Source organism: Giraffa tippelskirchi, chromosome 10, assembly GCF_054371585.1.
Source record: "Giraffa tippelskirchi isolate mGirTip1 chromosome 10, T2T-mGirTip1v1.2.pri, whole genome shotgun sequence".
In the NCBI taxonomy this organism is placed as follows: domain Eukaryota; kingdom Metazoa; phylum Chordata; class Mammalia; order Artiodactyla; family Giraffidae; genus Giraffa; species Giraffa tippelskirchi.
In genome coordinates this window covers 116,117,677-116,133,781 of record NC_137284.1, presented here as the reverse complement: position 1 = coordinate 116,133,781, position 16,105 = coordinate 116,117,677, and the positions used below count along the sequence as shown (strand labels likewise).

General features: G+C 41.4%; 1 protein-coding gene across 7 annotated transcripts in view; it reads right to left on the bottom strand.

Moving 5' to 3' along the window:
- OSBPL3 (oxysterol binding protein like 3) overlaps nt 1-16,105 on the bottom strand; it is a 196,902-nt gene that overhangs the window by 83,754 nt on the left and 97,043 nt on the right. For all 7 annotated transcript variants that reach the window (XM_081533859.1, XM_081533861.1, XM_081533865.1 and 4 more), the window contains one exon: nt 11,860-12,099. In XM_081533859.1, coding sequence (XP_081389985.1) covers nt 11,860-11,952 — 93 coding nt within the window. In that variant the 5' untranslated portion in view covers nt 11,953-12,099. The remainder of the gene's footprint in view (nt 1-11,859; nt 12,100-16,105) is intronic.

The window sequence follows — 16,105 nt, the reverse complement described above, 5'->3', positions numbered from 1 at the left end:
CCACCATATGTGCATTATTGCGCTTAATCTTTGCACAGTCTTGCAAGGTTGGATTTATTCATATACAACTTGAAGAATTGAGATTTGACTCGATAGGCTCCAAGCGTAAAACCAGGACCAATGGTAAGAATTATAAGGCCCTGGATTCCAGCTCTGCAAAAAGGATGGCTGTCTGACTATCTCATAGTTAGGGCTATGAAAAATAACGGAAACAAGGGCCATGAAAGAGTCAAATCCTCAGTCACTGAGGAGTTTCGTCAGAGGCTGGCAGAGGTGCTACCAAGGGATTCGACCACACACAGAGCTTCTCTGCTCAAGATCCACTCTGGACAAGATGACCTACAAGTGTATTAGAGTTCATCCGAGGCCATCGCCTCCCCTTACCTCAGCACTACTTTCTTCCCAAGCAGAGTCTGTCTCTGATAGTGCATTCCAGCACTTAGCACGCATGTGTGTTGACCAAGACGACAGGACAACTCTGTCCACCCTTGGGACTCACGAGTCTCTGCTGAGTTTTTTTCCAGGGAGTACAGCAACGATTTGTTATTCCCTATAGAGTCATAAAATATTTCTTTTTAAACGCCCAGAGTTTAAAGGAGAAATGTGGAAGTTATCTACCCAGGTCTCATTTTAGAGATGAGGAATCTAAGAGAAATGATCTTCGCAGGACCACGAAAATGAGTAAAAGACTTCTGAGGACCAGAACTCAGCCTACTGACTCTGACTTGTTACCTTTCCTCTACTCCTTCCTAGGAATGACCTTGTTTGCACAGTGGCAGTCAGCCTAGAGTAGGAGATGCTGAGGGCGCTCACCATAAGGACACATACCATGTGATACCAGAGAAAATCTCTAATAGGGACTCTTCTGCGAGTCAGGCTGGACCAGAGGTACGAAGGTGGGAAGATTTCTGTCTGGTTTTATTTGAAATACCTCCTAGCACTGTTCAGTATTTTATCTTTATTATCTTTAAATTTTTTTTAAAAAAATCATACTTTTGGGGGCTTAGCAAAGAGATCTCCACTTTGATGTCTGAGCCCTAGAGAGAAACACAGACACTTTGTATTTAGATAGAACTTCTGTACTCTAAAGTGAAAGTGAAGTTGCTCAGTCGTATCCGACTCTTTGCGACCCCGTGGACTGTAGCCTACCACGCTCCTCCGTCCATGGGATTTTCCAGGCAAGAGTACTGGAGTGGGCTGCCATTTCCTTCTCCAGAGGGTCTTCCCAACCCAGGGATTGAACCCAGGTCTACCCTCATCGTAGGCAGACGCTTTACTGTCTGAGCCACCAGGGAAATCCTAGGACAGGGCAAACACGCTCCTTCAGAAAACTCACTCCATTGCTGGATGGTGCTAGCTGATAACTGTGGTTTCTCTTCCAGCTCACCCAAAGCTATTTCTTCAGAGCTAATTGAAATTAATCAAGTAGAGGTACATTCTGAGTAATTGCTTCCCTGGTGGCTCAGACGGTAAAGTGTCTGCCTGCAATGTGGGAGACCCGGGTTCAATCCCTAGGTCGGGAAGATCTAGAAGGAAATGGCAATCCACTCCAGGACTCTTGCCTAGAAAATTCCATGGACGGAGGAGCCTTGTAGGCTGCAGTCCATGGGGTCGCAAAGAGTCGGACACAACTGAGCAACTTCACTTCACTTCTTCACGATTTAAAAATCATTGGAGAAGGTGGCATAAGTTTAGCACAAGAAACATCCTTATCCTTGATCCAAATCATTAGTGACTTTCTTTCACTGTTCTATATAAATAACTGACTCTCATCATGAGCACCTGGCATCAGGTTAAGATCCTGGAGAGCCTTATGAATCAAAGAAGGAATGGCTTTTGTGTTAAGTAGGTTATATTCTACTTACAACTGAGCTTCTTTTCAACAGGGGAGTCTCAAAGGTCTAAGGCTTAGCACCAGGTACTAAGATGCAAAAATGTGAAACCAACTGCTGGCCTCCAAAAAGTTAACAGACATTAAAAATGAAGAAACACCACAAGGTCGAAACCTTGTAAATGCCAAGTGGGAGACACACATAAACCTGCTACAGATTCCTGTTCCCAGGTAGGCCCGATCTCACGTGGGGCTGGATCCACCTGAGTGGAATGACTTGAGCTGGAACATGAAGAAACACTGACAAAGGGTGAGAAGCAGGGTTTCTGAAGCTGCCCTGACAAAGTACCACAACCTGGGTGTCTTAAACCAACAGAAACTTATCCTCTCACAGTTCTGGAGGCCGGAAGTCCAAACTTAAGGTGTTAGCAGGGCTGTGCTCCCTTCAGAGGCTCTGTGGAGAATGTGTGTCTTAACGTGAGCAACTGTAACAAAATCCCACAGACTGTGAGGGGAGCCCAGGTCAAGGTGCTGGTAGATTCGGTTCCTGTGAGAACCCGCTCCCTGTCCTGGAGACAGCTGCCTTCTTGCTGTCTGCTCCCATGGCAAAAAGCTCTGGTGTCTTTCCTTTCTCATAATGGTATTAATTCCAGCATGAAGGCATCACCCTCATCTAAGCCCAATTACCCCCCAAAGGCCCCACTTCAAAATGCCATCTTGTTGAGGGTTAGGGCTTCAACACATGAATTGGGGGCAGGAGAGTGGGGAGACACAAACATTGTAAGAGTGTTTCCTGACTCTTCCAGTCTCCAGAAGAATCGGAATTCCTTGACTGGTTGCCCCATTAGTCTAATCTCTGCCTCCATAACACCTGCCCCTACCTGCCTATCTTTTCTCTGTGTGTTTCCTATGAGGACACTGGTCATTGAATTTGGGTCATTAAGCCAGGATGCTCATCTCAAGATTCTTAAGTTATGTCTTTTACCAAATAAGATAACATTGATAGGTTCCAAGGACTAGGATACAGATATATCTTTGGGGAAGGGGGAGGGACCATTCAGCCCATTACACAGGGCAAGAGGGACCACTCGGCTATAGATTGCCAGGAAAGTGACTCATCTGGGGTGACAATAGAGAGGAGGTGATTTTGGCTGTGGTGGGATCTTAGGTAGAGGTGCAGAGGGAGACAAGCTGGAGTTGATGGTAGGGCCAGGGTAGGTGGGACCACAGAGAGATATCAGATTATTCCAAGGAACTCTCCTATCTTGCCTCTGTCCTACTTATTACTTGCTCACTTCTGGACCTTTAGTATTTTAATAGCATCCTAGACTCAGACTTTGCCCTCTGGGGAAAAAAAAAAAGGTTGAGTCAGTTTGTGTCACATTTGCCTCTATAGCTCTCAGAGAAAAGTCCAGTAACTGCAAAACTAGTAAGCTGTGCTCTCAGCAAAAGCATCTGAGGCAGGTTCTGCCTTCCTGCAACCTGCACCATGACCAGGGCCAACTGTGAATGAACACATCGATTCTCTTAAGGTTCCTCTTGTGGTTTCTACCAAACTAGTGCTTATAAAACCCACCAAAATATATTTGCTCTGCTTGCTATTCTAGAATTGCAGATCAGTTTGCATGGTTCAGCAACTTCCAGAAGTGTTTGAATAGCTCGGTTTCTTGTGCTCTTCAGAGTGTGAAAGGCAGCTGACTGGCATATGTAGACATGCAAAGTGACAAGGAAATCCCGATTATTTAAGTACATCATTTTAGCCAAAGTTTTCATTTCTTCCTACATCAAATGTTTGCTTTTTCTTTACAAGACTTAGGGTAGAAATATAGAGAACTGAGTCTTGTATCTTTGCCTTTCCTATTTTCAGTGCATAATGTCACAACCATGGGTATGACCAAAGCCTAGGCTATAAGGAAAAGTAAAATGCTCAGAAGGTGGGGGGGGGGGGGGTGTCCAAAAAACTAATATGGAACTGTACAGATAATTATTTCTCTCTGTTGGAACCACCAAAAAAAATAACAGCTCTAGACAAACAGACCTGGAGGATCCTTTTGATTGCTTCCCACATCCGTGTTATTCTTGCCACTGCATGTACAGAGGTTTTGGCTTCTGGAGGTTTGTTTAAACAACAATCATTTGTACACAGGACACAACAAACTAGAATTAACTTCTAAAGAAGACTTGTAGCATCAAAACAAACCCAGTGTTCTTCAAATATGTAGTTGCCTGACCCTCTACCACTTATTAGCTGTGTGACTCTAAATCGGAAGTTAATTGGGCCATATTTTCTCTCGGAAGTGTAGAAAAATACAGACCTCATTGGATTGTTTTGAGACTCCAAAGGAGAGTAGGAAAGGATGCTGTGAGCTCGAATGATGCTATCAGGTGCTTGTTAACTTCTAGCGTCCCTGGCTGATTCTTCCTCTCAGAGCAGCCTAGACAGAAGCCAGACTGTTTGCCTCGCAGCTCAAAGAATGAGACAGGGAAGCAGTTACTGTGCGGTACTGCTTGAGGGCTCCTGGAACTCCTGCTTCTGGAAGGTGAATCTGTATCAAACACTTACAGAACACTTACTATGCGCAGACTCTCTTCTAACTTAAATAACTGGCACAGCCTTATAAGAAATCTAGATATAGAGGGGTCAAGGACCTTGCCCAAGGTCAAACAGTTTACAAACAGTCCACGATTCAAACTCAGGCTATTTGCTCTCAAGGAACTTCACGCTCATTGCCTTTTATTTTCTGTGACCATCACAGAAAACAATGTGATACAATCATGCCACTCCCAAGCCACTCTTCCTTGAGGAGTCTTTCTTGTGGTGTTTATTCAGTCTATACTTACAAAAGACAGCAGGTCAATTTCAGCATCTAAAGACAATACGAATTAAAAGAAATACATGGGACTACATATTTTCAGTACCCAGAGAGCTGAAATTACAAACACCTGAACATTATAGCTTTAATTCACTCTTCTTGGCAAATTCTCTCCCATTCAACTCCTGTGTTTTAAGGGTTCTGGCACCAAGCCCAGTCAGTCTGGGCTCCCTGGAGTGCAGCATAATCTAAGAGCCTGCATAAATAAATTCTCATCAGGTGACCCTGGGAGAGCTCAAAGTTCCACTTCAGATTACCCCAGGGACAAGAGGGCAACAAGAATAAATTGCATAATTGTATGGAGATTTATGTAACAATAGACCTCTCCATTTCAAATCCTCTGCAATAATGAGTGAAGCACTTGTTAATTATTTTGGAAGGATTCATTTCCTGATTTCTTACACAGCAAATGCTACAACGCATTAAAAAAAAAAAAAAAGGACGCTAGGTTGTCTTTATAATTTACAGTTTTCCCAATCAGAGCGATTTCTCATTTGTAGTGGTCTGTTCAGCTGTCCTGTCTTTAGTAGATTCACATCCCCTGCTCATGGTCTTTTAATAATAGGTTCTCAATGGATACTGAAGAAATAAAAATCAGGGCATATAGAACTCTTTCAAAAAAAACCAAAAAAAAAAAAAAGGAGAAAGAGAGGAAAAACCTATTCATTCAACTCTAGCACAATCTGGCTTCTGAAATGTGTTCCTTTGAAAGTTCTAGGAAGGAAATGTAAGGGGGCAGTGGGAAAAAGACAAGAGGAAATTACTCATGTTTTACAAGTTTCGAAATAGCAATTCTCTCTCCCACTTAGACATTCCTTAATCTACTTAATATATGTACAGAGCTTTGTGAATTGCAGTCTTTCTACCTAGTAACCACATGCTTATTCATTCATTTAATCCACTCTTACCAAATGTCTACCATGTGCTAGCTTAGGTATTTCATATTTATTATTTCTCTTAGATCTCAAAAGGAAGCAAAATTACCTATACATCACAGCTGAAAAAAATCAAGGCTCAGAGGTTTTCTATTACATGGCAAGGTCATCCAGCTAGCAAAAAGCAGAGCCAGTGTGAACGCAAGTCAGTTTCAACAAAGACAGTCTTCTGTTCCATACTTTCCAATAGAGCAGGTTGTTCGGAGACCCCAGGTACAGAAAACATTTAGAGATTTCATCACTTGCCATAAAAAAAGAAAAACACAACAGAGAGGTCTTTGTTCATTTTTTGAAATCCTTGTTAGATGTCTATCACTGGAAGGAGGGAGCTTGGGGATGTGTAATTTTTTGCTCCTGTTCTCCACGTGTCCCTGGCCATACATTCCAACCTGCCCTTGAGAGAGGGATATTTGCTGCTCATGTTCAGTAAATTCAGCCAATAATTTTCAGTTGCTATGTACAAAGCTCTGTCCTGGTGCCATGAGAGCTCAAAGGATGTGTAAATAGGACCCAGGACTCAAAGAACCATATACTCATTCAACCAGTGAATTAACCAAAGGAGAGGAGAGAACAGGACTGTGTTAAGCATGGCATTAGCCAAACTGAAGGTTCCCAAACAGAACATTTGTGAAGGCTTCTCTCAACTCCTGTCTGTAGGCCTGACAGAACTGGGGTACCCTCTTCCTCTGTTCCTGTTTTCTCATGAACGGACTTGAATCGGTCTTTCACAACCTCCACTCCAAGGAAACCTCTTGGCAATGTCACCAATGACCTCCACAATCAATGGTCATTCTCAGCTTCACTTTGACCTATCAAACAGCCACTTTAAAGTATTGCAATTCACATAGATTGCATGTATGCTGGAAATTATGTACAGTGAGCATATAGTATTTATTTTATAAAAATTATTTTTAAAGGGATAAAGCAATAAATGATTCAAGAAAAATCACAAAATTCTAAAAGGCAGAAGAACAGTTTCACATGAATCAGTCTAGCTAAAGGGGAGAGCTGAGCCAAAGTCTGGGATGAGAAGAACAGTGAGGCAAAGACTGACTTTGAACAATACAAGGAATGGGGTATGAAGACAACAGTCAGAAGGGACCAACAATCTATTTTTTGTATAAGCTGAGTCCCTTTAGTTGGGGATTTCCTGCAAGGAGAATAGATTCCTATTGAGTTAAGATGCTATATCTGAAAGATGGTCTACTTCAAAGAGATCCACTTCTTGTGCAGAGTATCAGGGTCCTTAAAATGAGAGTATTTCAGTTCTGGGTCTGTAATTGGCCAAAGTAAAGGGAGCTCACTAATAATTGTTTCTAAACTTTACAGAGGACCTTTCTCCTGTGAGTTTCACTGGCTTTTAGCCAGTGAAAATATTAAATTTTCTCTCTCATCCCTGTAGAGGAAACGGGAGGTGAGTTTTGTCTCCTTTTAATAGACAGAGAACTGAAGTGAACCTCACTTGCCAGAAGTTCCTCCGATGGCAGAATAAAAAGACTGTAGCAGTCATCTCTTGATGTCAATCTGCTAATATCACTAAGGAGTGAAAATGTGGCACCCACGCTACCGTTCACCCTGTGCCCACAGCCATAGCTGAAAACATGGCATTCTCTCCCACTGAACCCAGACTCAACTGCAGAATACTTCTCAACACAATGCTCTAAGTAGCAACTACCAATAGCTACGTGCTGGCATGGGGAAAGGTGAAAAACACACCTGTGCAAGGACAAGGCCGAGCAAAACAGAATGGCGTAAGAATTTAATTCCTGATTTCTCTTGTTTTAGGTACAAGTTATGTCAGATGTTCAATATATCAAATGTAGCTCATATATTTTAAATTCTGTTATATTCTTCTCTAAAAGTACTTTGTTAATGTGTATAAAATAAGATACATTTAAAAAGTACACATTCATATACACATTGTATAATTCTGTGGACTTCTGTACAATACTACAGAGGTATGGGTAGATACATGTATGATAGCTACAAAAGTTTCTAGGACACAAAGTAGAACTCTTCACCATGAAATTTTAGGTTTTCTACAAATAGGAATGGAATTCAAAGTAATGTTAACTATAATAAAAATAAATGTTAATATGAATTCAGCACCTACTATGAATCTAACTCTAGATTAAATGCTTTAGTTCTAATTCTCACAATAATCCTATGAGAAAAGAACTATTATTCCAATTTCATTGATGAGAAAACTGAAGTTTTAGAGACTCTAAGGTTGCAGAAACAAATATCAAGTGGAATCAAGACTGGAGAGTTCAACTTCTAATCACTAGGCATAACTTCCTAAAATTATCTTGATAAAATTATATTTATAGACTGTTTCTCACTGACAAAATGAGGCATTCTGTATATAAAATTTCAAAAGCCCTAGTATTCAAGTTAAAAGATCACAGAACTCTTTTGCTTGGGTTTTCAAGGCTGTAAGTTGTAAACGACATCTTAGGTTCAATTTGTAGAAGTGAAAAACACAGATCACATCTAACACCCAGATCTCATCACTTTATCCTTTAAGGAAGCAGACTCCTCTAACAGACATTTAGAAAGGAGAGTACCCACACATAAATGAGGGCTCCTTGAGATTTTATGTGAGGAGGTTCTTGGATAGGAAAAACAAGTTCAAGTTCAGTTCAAGAAACAAGGACAAGGGCAAATTCAGTGGGAGGAAGTAAAGAGAGCCAGTGTGGCTGGCATACAGAGACCTAATGTCACCTGGTGTTGGTAGATGAGAATTTATATGAAAATGACTCTAGAAGACCAAGTCTTTCAGCCAAGGTTGTACTGAAAGTTTATATATTTAGTGCCTCTTCCCTGTCACCATATGAGCTCCAAACATGAAAAATATACAAAGATATAAAATGTAGGGTTTTTTCCCTTTGGTATGTCTGTGTGATTTAAAAAAAAAAAGTAAGATTATCTCAAGGATAAGACACAAAATAGAAATGCAAAGAATACTGCAGACAGAGGCGTCCAGGAGTTCCACTCCTGTGTGCTCATAAAGCTAAAAATATCCCCAGAAAAAGGCTGAGACCTGAGCTAGCTTACTGCTGGAAATCAGAGAATGTGGAGGGGGAAGCCACACACCACGATGAAGGACTTTATAATCTGCATATCCAGGGAGATGGCAGGAGGCAGACAGCCTCAGCACCAGGACCTGACCGTGCTGCATGCTGGCCTGGTGGTGGTTCTCAGATAGTCATAGTTGATGTGAACAGAGGTCCCAGCTACAAACAGAAGATTTTACTCTGGACTGGAGTCATCAGAGATAGAAAGCAGGTAATAGGAACTTTCGAGCTAGGGCAAGATGAGTACAGAGAGAGGGATAGGGGGAAAGCAAGTGCAAAATCACACCCTAAACTGTAATTCCAAAGCACATGAGAAACACTAGCATTAACGAAGATGGCCAGTAAATTTAATATCCGACTTATTTCCTCCAGATGGAATGAACAGAACCTAAAAATAACTTTAATCTGGAGCTTTAAAAACAAGTAGGTTGTTACACAGATTATCTTCATTGGCTATATTTTAAAATTCCTCAAATAAAATTTCTTATATATAAATCTTAAAGTTTTAAATGTTGAACTTGAACTGTCCAGAGATTGGAAACACAGCGTGATCATTACATTTAGCATCTGAAAGACCCCAGGATAAGGCTGTGTTCCCTAAGAGTCATGAAGTAAGAACTTTCATGGTCCCTGCATTTCTGCAGCATGTTCACAGACTAAAAGACAATCCTGGGATGCTGTGTGATGGAGAAATGGACATGAATTACCAAGGCGGACAACACAGAGGGAAAAGCTGAGCCAATTCTATAACAGAACACTTATTTGATAGAAGGATGGAAAAATGGACATAATAAGAAAAGATCCCTAAAAAATAAACCTGGCTTTATAACTAGATTCTGGAGAAGAAAATGGTGACCCATGCCAGTATTCTTGCCTGGAGAATCCCATGGACAGAGGAGCCTGGCAAGGCTCCAGTCCATGGGGTCGCAAGAGTCAGACACAACTTAGCAACTAAACGCCCACCACCACCATAACTAGATTCAGGTTAAAGTTGGAATGCCTTGCCATGCTACCATGCTCAGTGGCTTCAGTCATGTCTGACTCTTTGCAGCCTCATGGACTGTAGCCCACAAGGCTCCTCCGTCCGTGGGATTTTTTTCAGGCAAGAATACTGGAGTGGGTTGCCACTCTCTCCTCCAGGGGATCTTCTTGACCCAGGAATTGGACCTGCGTCTCCTGCATTGCAGGTGGATTCTTTACCACTGAGCCACCAGGGAAGACCCAGAGTTGGAATAAACTTACTAAATTCTCCATCTTCTCTGCCACAGAGGAAAAGTAAGCATTGATATTTATAAAGCAAAACTACATGCACATTAAATTGAGAGATCCTAAATATAAATGATGACGATTTGATGAATGAATGGCTGAATGATCAACCCATTCTAAGTCAGAAAAAACGGTGAGGCATTACGCACATTCTTCTTACTCTTTATGTTGGAACTCAAAAATAAAACCTCTGTGAAAAACCAAATCAATCCGTTTCCAATAAAATCAAAAAAATGTTTCTGTGGTATTCAGTCCTAGAATTTCATTTCCCTGCTCCAACTGCTATGCTGTTATATATAAGCACTGGCTGCTTGAATGAATCACATGCTATCCCTTTATCCAAGGAGGACACAGCAATAGATGCTACTAAGTGCAAAACGCTGGGGGAAGATAATACACTTTGCTTTAATCCCAACCAGATTTGTGGCTGATGGAAACGCCCCCATGCAAAGCTAACAAAGAGGGTGAGATTAGCTACCCTCATGAAACTAGAATTCCTAGAGAGCCATGATGCATTCTGGAGGAGAGCATGGCAACCTACTCCAGTATTCTTGCCTGGAGAATCCCATGGACAGAGGAGCCTGGAGGGCTACAGTCCATGGGGTCGCAAAGAGTCAGACACGACTGAGCAACTAAGCACAGCACAGCACATGATGCATTAGACAAGGAGTAATTTTCGTCATTTGTTTTTAATCCCAGAAGGAGGTAATGACAGTAATGGATGAAAAAATTATTCTTCCTAACCCCTCAGGGGATATCTTTGAGAACTCCCCAAATTCCCCTATGGCAAAATCTCATTTGTCTGCAATTTTAGATTCTAATGCTATGAAGCAGTATTGAGAGGTGACAAGCTCCCTGTCCGAGGCAGTGATGGAATGGAAAGACCCGTGATGACGTGTCATAAATGTGTGATGTGCCGGAGGTGGGTGGTTGCTTGATTGTTGCTTCCAAATCTGGAATCAAGGACTCAGGGTCAATTTAGGTCAGTGCGCCCCACGGAGGAAAGGCAAGGCCAACACACCCTGCAGACGTTGAAAACGTCTGAGACCTCTGAGACCACTTTGGCTGTTAAACCCGCAGCTTTTGGACAGCTTACTCTCTACTTAACTGAAGGTGAAAGAATTATAATGATTAACATGCATTTACTGCCATGGATCTAAAACCAGCAAATTCTGCCAACAGGGATTTTTTTAAGAAAGGAAACCAAGGAACAACATATAATTAGCTGACAGTTATTTAGGAGTTAATTATTCAGTCCTTTGTTTCACTTCTTCCTACTTAATTCCTTTTGACCACATCTCTGTTGACTTGCTTCCCTTGCCCATTAGAGAAGTGAAGCAGGTGAAACTCCAAGTTATAAGGGGGCATTCTGTGGTTGGAAGCAGTCATAAAATGTTTGGTGAAGGGAAGGAAGGGGAGGGCGGGAGGATATTATAATTACTGGAAAAGTGATTGTTTACTTTTTTGTTTTGGTTAGCAGGGTATAAAGGAGAGTGTGGGCTTTGAAGTCAAACAGAACAAGCTTTGGTCTCTTGTTTCTTTCACTTAATAGACAATCTGTGTGTCTTCAGGTAGAATAACTCAGTTGGTCTGACTCAGCTTCCTTACAGAGAAAACAAGAATATCAATATCTGTATTAGACAGTGGCAACAATTGAATAAAGTAATGCAAAGAGCCAAATACAAATTTTCCCATCCAGCAGACTCTCAAGCTGCATTATGAAAATTATCTAAAATTTACTCCTCTCAGATAACTAAGATATGACTAAAAGCAAATGTTCCTAAAATGAGAAGTAGGAGTTCCCAAGTAAATGTACACATTTTAATCTGCAAACTTCTTGATTTAAATTTGCTCTTAAAATTTCCATTAAACTTTACCTGTCGACTTCCTTGCTTGGAAGAGCAGCTGCTTGTACTCCTTGAAGGTGAGACCAATTTTTGGGATACCGCAAGGCTCTTCTCATCACTCATCTTGAATAGTATGTCACTTGGCCTCAATGTAGTCAGAATGCCATCAGAAGACAGTGGAGCAGGGAGTATGGAAGTCCCACACAGGCAGGTGGCTCAGCTTTTATCCAGTATGTTTTAAAAGCATTTTGGATGCCCTAGAGGAAATCCCTAAAACCAAAATAAAAGAATTAGCGAGAAGGTCCCAGACATTAGATATCATCTATAATTAGCCACTGATTGTCTGAAAGTGGTTTATATACACTACAGATTACAGAGCCATGATGATTAGTCACATCAGGGGCTGGGAAGGAAAAGATGCTTTATACCTATCTCTTGTTGGAAATTATGGTGGTGGTTTTTCATGTATGTGGCTTTTCATGTAGCTTTGCAATATGACAGGCTTAAGAACACTAGTAGAAAATCTGAGTCCAGACACATAGAAAATCAGTACCATAAAAAACATCCCAAATCACAGTGAGATACCACTTCACACCCATGATGATAGATCTAATCGAAAACCTGAAACATAACAAGTGTGGAAAGAAACTGGAACTTCCAGGTATTTCTGCTAGAAATTCAAAACGGTGCAGCTGTAGTTGACAACAGTCTGGCAGATTTTTAGAAGTTAAACATAGAATTATCCTATGATTCAGCACTTACACTCCTAGGTATATACCCAAAAGAACTGAAAAATGTATTCTAACAAAAACTTGTACAAGAAGGTTCACAGCAATGCTATTTACTCACAATAGCCAAAGGTAGAAATAACCCAAATGTCCATCAACTGATGAACGAATAAATTACATACTGTGAATGATAGGGGTCTGGATGTTTGTGCCTCCCCCCAACCTCACCATCCAAATTCATATGTTGAAATCCTAATGCCCAACGAGATTGTATTAGAAGGTAGGGGTTTGGGGAGGTGTGAGGTCCTGAGGGAAGAGCCCTCATGAATGGAATTACTGCCCTTATGAAAGAGACCTCGGAAGTCCCCGGCCCCTTCCACCATGTGGGGCTACATGATAAGCCTGCCACCCAAAGAGGGTACTCTGACCATACTGACATCCTCATCTTGGACTTCCAGCCTCTAGTCCTGTGAGGAATAAATTTCTATTGCTTATACACCATCCAGTCTGCGACATTTTGTTAGAACAACCCAAACAGACTAAAACACAATGGAATTATTATTCAGGAATTAAAAGGAATGAAGTACTGACACATGCCATAACATAAATGAACCCTAAAAACATTATGCTAAATGAAAGAAGCCAGACATAAAAAAAAGAAAACCCCACATATTTTATGTTTCTATTTATATGAAACATCCAAACCAGGCAAATCCATAGAGACAGAAAGCCAATTAGTGGTTGTCAGGGGCCGGGGGATTTGAGGAATAGAGTTCAGCTACAGGGTTGCCTTTAATGGTGATTAAAGTGCTCTGGAACTAGTATATTGTGAAAGTACTAAATGTCACTGAATTATATACTTGAAAATGGTTAAAAAGTTAATTTTATGTTATGTATATTTTACTACAATTTTTAAAAATGCCTTTCTGTTTTTTTGAGGGGATAGGGTTGGGGAATTTGTTCTACCAAAGGTTCCTGGAGACATCTTCAAAAAAAACGACAACATGGTGTATCAAAAACCATGGGGGAAAGCAGAATTTTCCATCTCATCTATTAGTATATTAGTAAGGGCTTCCCTGGTAGCTCAGCTGGTAAAGAATTCACCTGCAATGCAGGAGACCCCAGTTTGATTCCTGGACAGAGCAGCCTAGTGGGCACGACTGAGCAACTAAGCACAAAACTAAAACAATGGTCATTTGGTGAGTCCATACTACTTACTGCCAAGCCCTTTAATGTGTGTTCCCCACACAGTGTCTCATTTCATCAAAGTCTGTTGGGATGGGTGTTATCTGTATTTTACAGGGGAAAAAGCCAAGTTTCTAAGAAGTTAGGTCACTTGACCAGTCACACAGATGGCAAGTGACTGAATCTAGGCTAGATGCCAGGCCTATAACCTTGGTGCTGGAAATTAGCATGCCTGGGTAGCCAGGCCTGGTGAGAACAGCTACTGCCCCATCTCTGGGACCTAAGAGAACTGAGGAGCTGAGCTAGGAAGACTCAGGAGGGAGCACATCAGAAGCCAGCTCTGAAGAGGCAACGCTCCATCTTTTCCACAGCACCGATCTCCAAGATGGCGGGTATCTCTGGTGGGGAAGGGGACAGACCAGGACAGATGCAGAGACCCCTTTATGAAACCGAGTCCCCTGAAACTGAGCTCCATGCTGAACTGGTGATTAATCTCCCTATTCAAAACTTTATTCCCTTTCTTGTTTCACAACTGTTCCTCCTCAGGATTGAAGAGTATCAAAGTAACAAGGTAGGAGCCTGTGGAGCCTTCCTAGCACAGACCAAGTTTCTGAGACTGTTACGTCACCTGATCAATTCCCATCCCCATGTCCTCCGCCTGCCTCTTGTTTGTAGGAAAGCTTTAGTTTCCTAGGTCTCCCCTGAGTCTCAAAAGGCTGGCTCAAGAGTTAATGATTAAGAAATATGATGATGTAGAAACAAAGAATGGCTTTTGGGTCAGGAAACTGGTAACAGTTAAGACCATATAAACCAGCAGAGTCATTGAACTCCCAGTTCCATGAAGGATATAACGCCTGACTCAGACCTGTTTTTGCTGAAATCAGGACCTCACCAGATGAAAACTGCTGACCACAAGCATGGAGACCCCCAACTGGGTTGAAACTAGAAGACTGGTGATGCTTGAAACTTCACCTTGATGCCAATCAGTATGAGGACTGTGCACAAGCTGATCACACACCCCGCAGCCCCCTCACTCTCACTGTCTTTAAAACGTTTATCTCCCAACTGGCAACTTGGAGATGGACTTAGGACATCAGTCCACCATCTTCCCAGGTTGCTGGCCTCCTGAATAAAGCAATTTTTCCTTTTCCACCAACTCTTGTCTCTTGAGTACTGGCCTTCTGATCTGGGATTAGTCGAACCTGGGTTTGGTGCCAGCCTCATCTGGTTACATTTACAAGTGGTTGGCTGTGCTGCCCCTGGCCACCCCTTCAGCTCTTTAGAGGGGAACCACTGCCTTCACCCACAGCTCTGAGTTAAGGATGACTAACATGTTTAGGTTTTGTCTTCAGACTTTTACTTAACACACTAAGTTCAAAGAAATTCTACAACTTTCCCAAGCATGTTAACAATAATTAAAAAATTTTTATTTCTAATTCATTTGGTTCTTAGTGAATTATAAAGAATTATATAGCTGTCCAGGAACAAGCTAGTTAAATATTATATCAAACTTCTGGTTAATTGTTAAATACTCAAGTCCACTATTCCTTTCACTAACACTACTAACATAATGAGTATGCCAAGGTCATAAAATAAAACCAAGACAACAAAGAAAAACATCAAAATCTCAGAAAATAAAATAAAGGTAGCTGTAAGTTATAGAACTCAATTCCCATGTTGCTTTTATAGAGCCTCCCTACAAATCTATGTATTCATCATATATCGAATCCAACAATAAATAAGACTAAAAGCAAACCAACACCAGCCTCCTGGGAAGTTAGCTTTACTTATGGGGCATGACTAATCATACCTAAAGTTCAAAGCAAATGCAGCCCAGTTAAAAAGGACAAGAGAGGCTGTTAAGATATATCAACAGTGTGTTTAAAAGCAGTGTTGGCTGTTGCTATTTAAGAAAGAAAAGAAAAAGAAAAACCTGATGGGAACCCCAAATGATGAAATGTCTGTGGGGGCAGCCATTGCTATGACAACCGGTTTCACAGCGGATGAGAAATGCCAACAAAGGGATTCCGCTTTTGTGTGTTTTTTTTGTTTTTTGTTCTGTTTTAAGGCTGAGATTCTAACAGTGAGAGCATGGGACAAGGTGAAGTGTGACATGTGCAGAGGGACAGAAAAGAGCACTTAGTCCATAAAATAAGAGTCACATTCTGAAACTGTGCCAAATCAGAAACACCATAATCCTGTCCTCGAGTAGAGGCATCTGATTAAAAGAGTCATCTTTATCTTTTAACCCTGTCAAATTTCACCTAGCAGGCAACAGCTACTAAGGCCAGAGCTGTGAGTAAGCTAAATCCCATACTCATTGAAATTGGAACTTTGAGTAAAGATCTCTGAAGGTACCATCT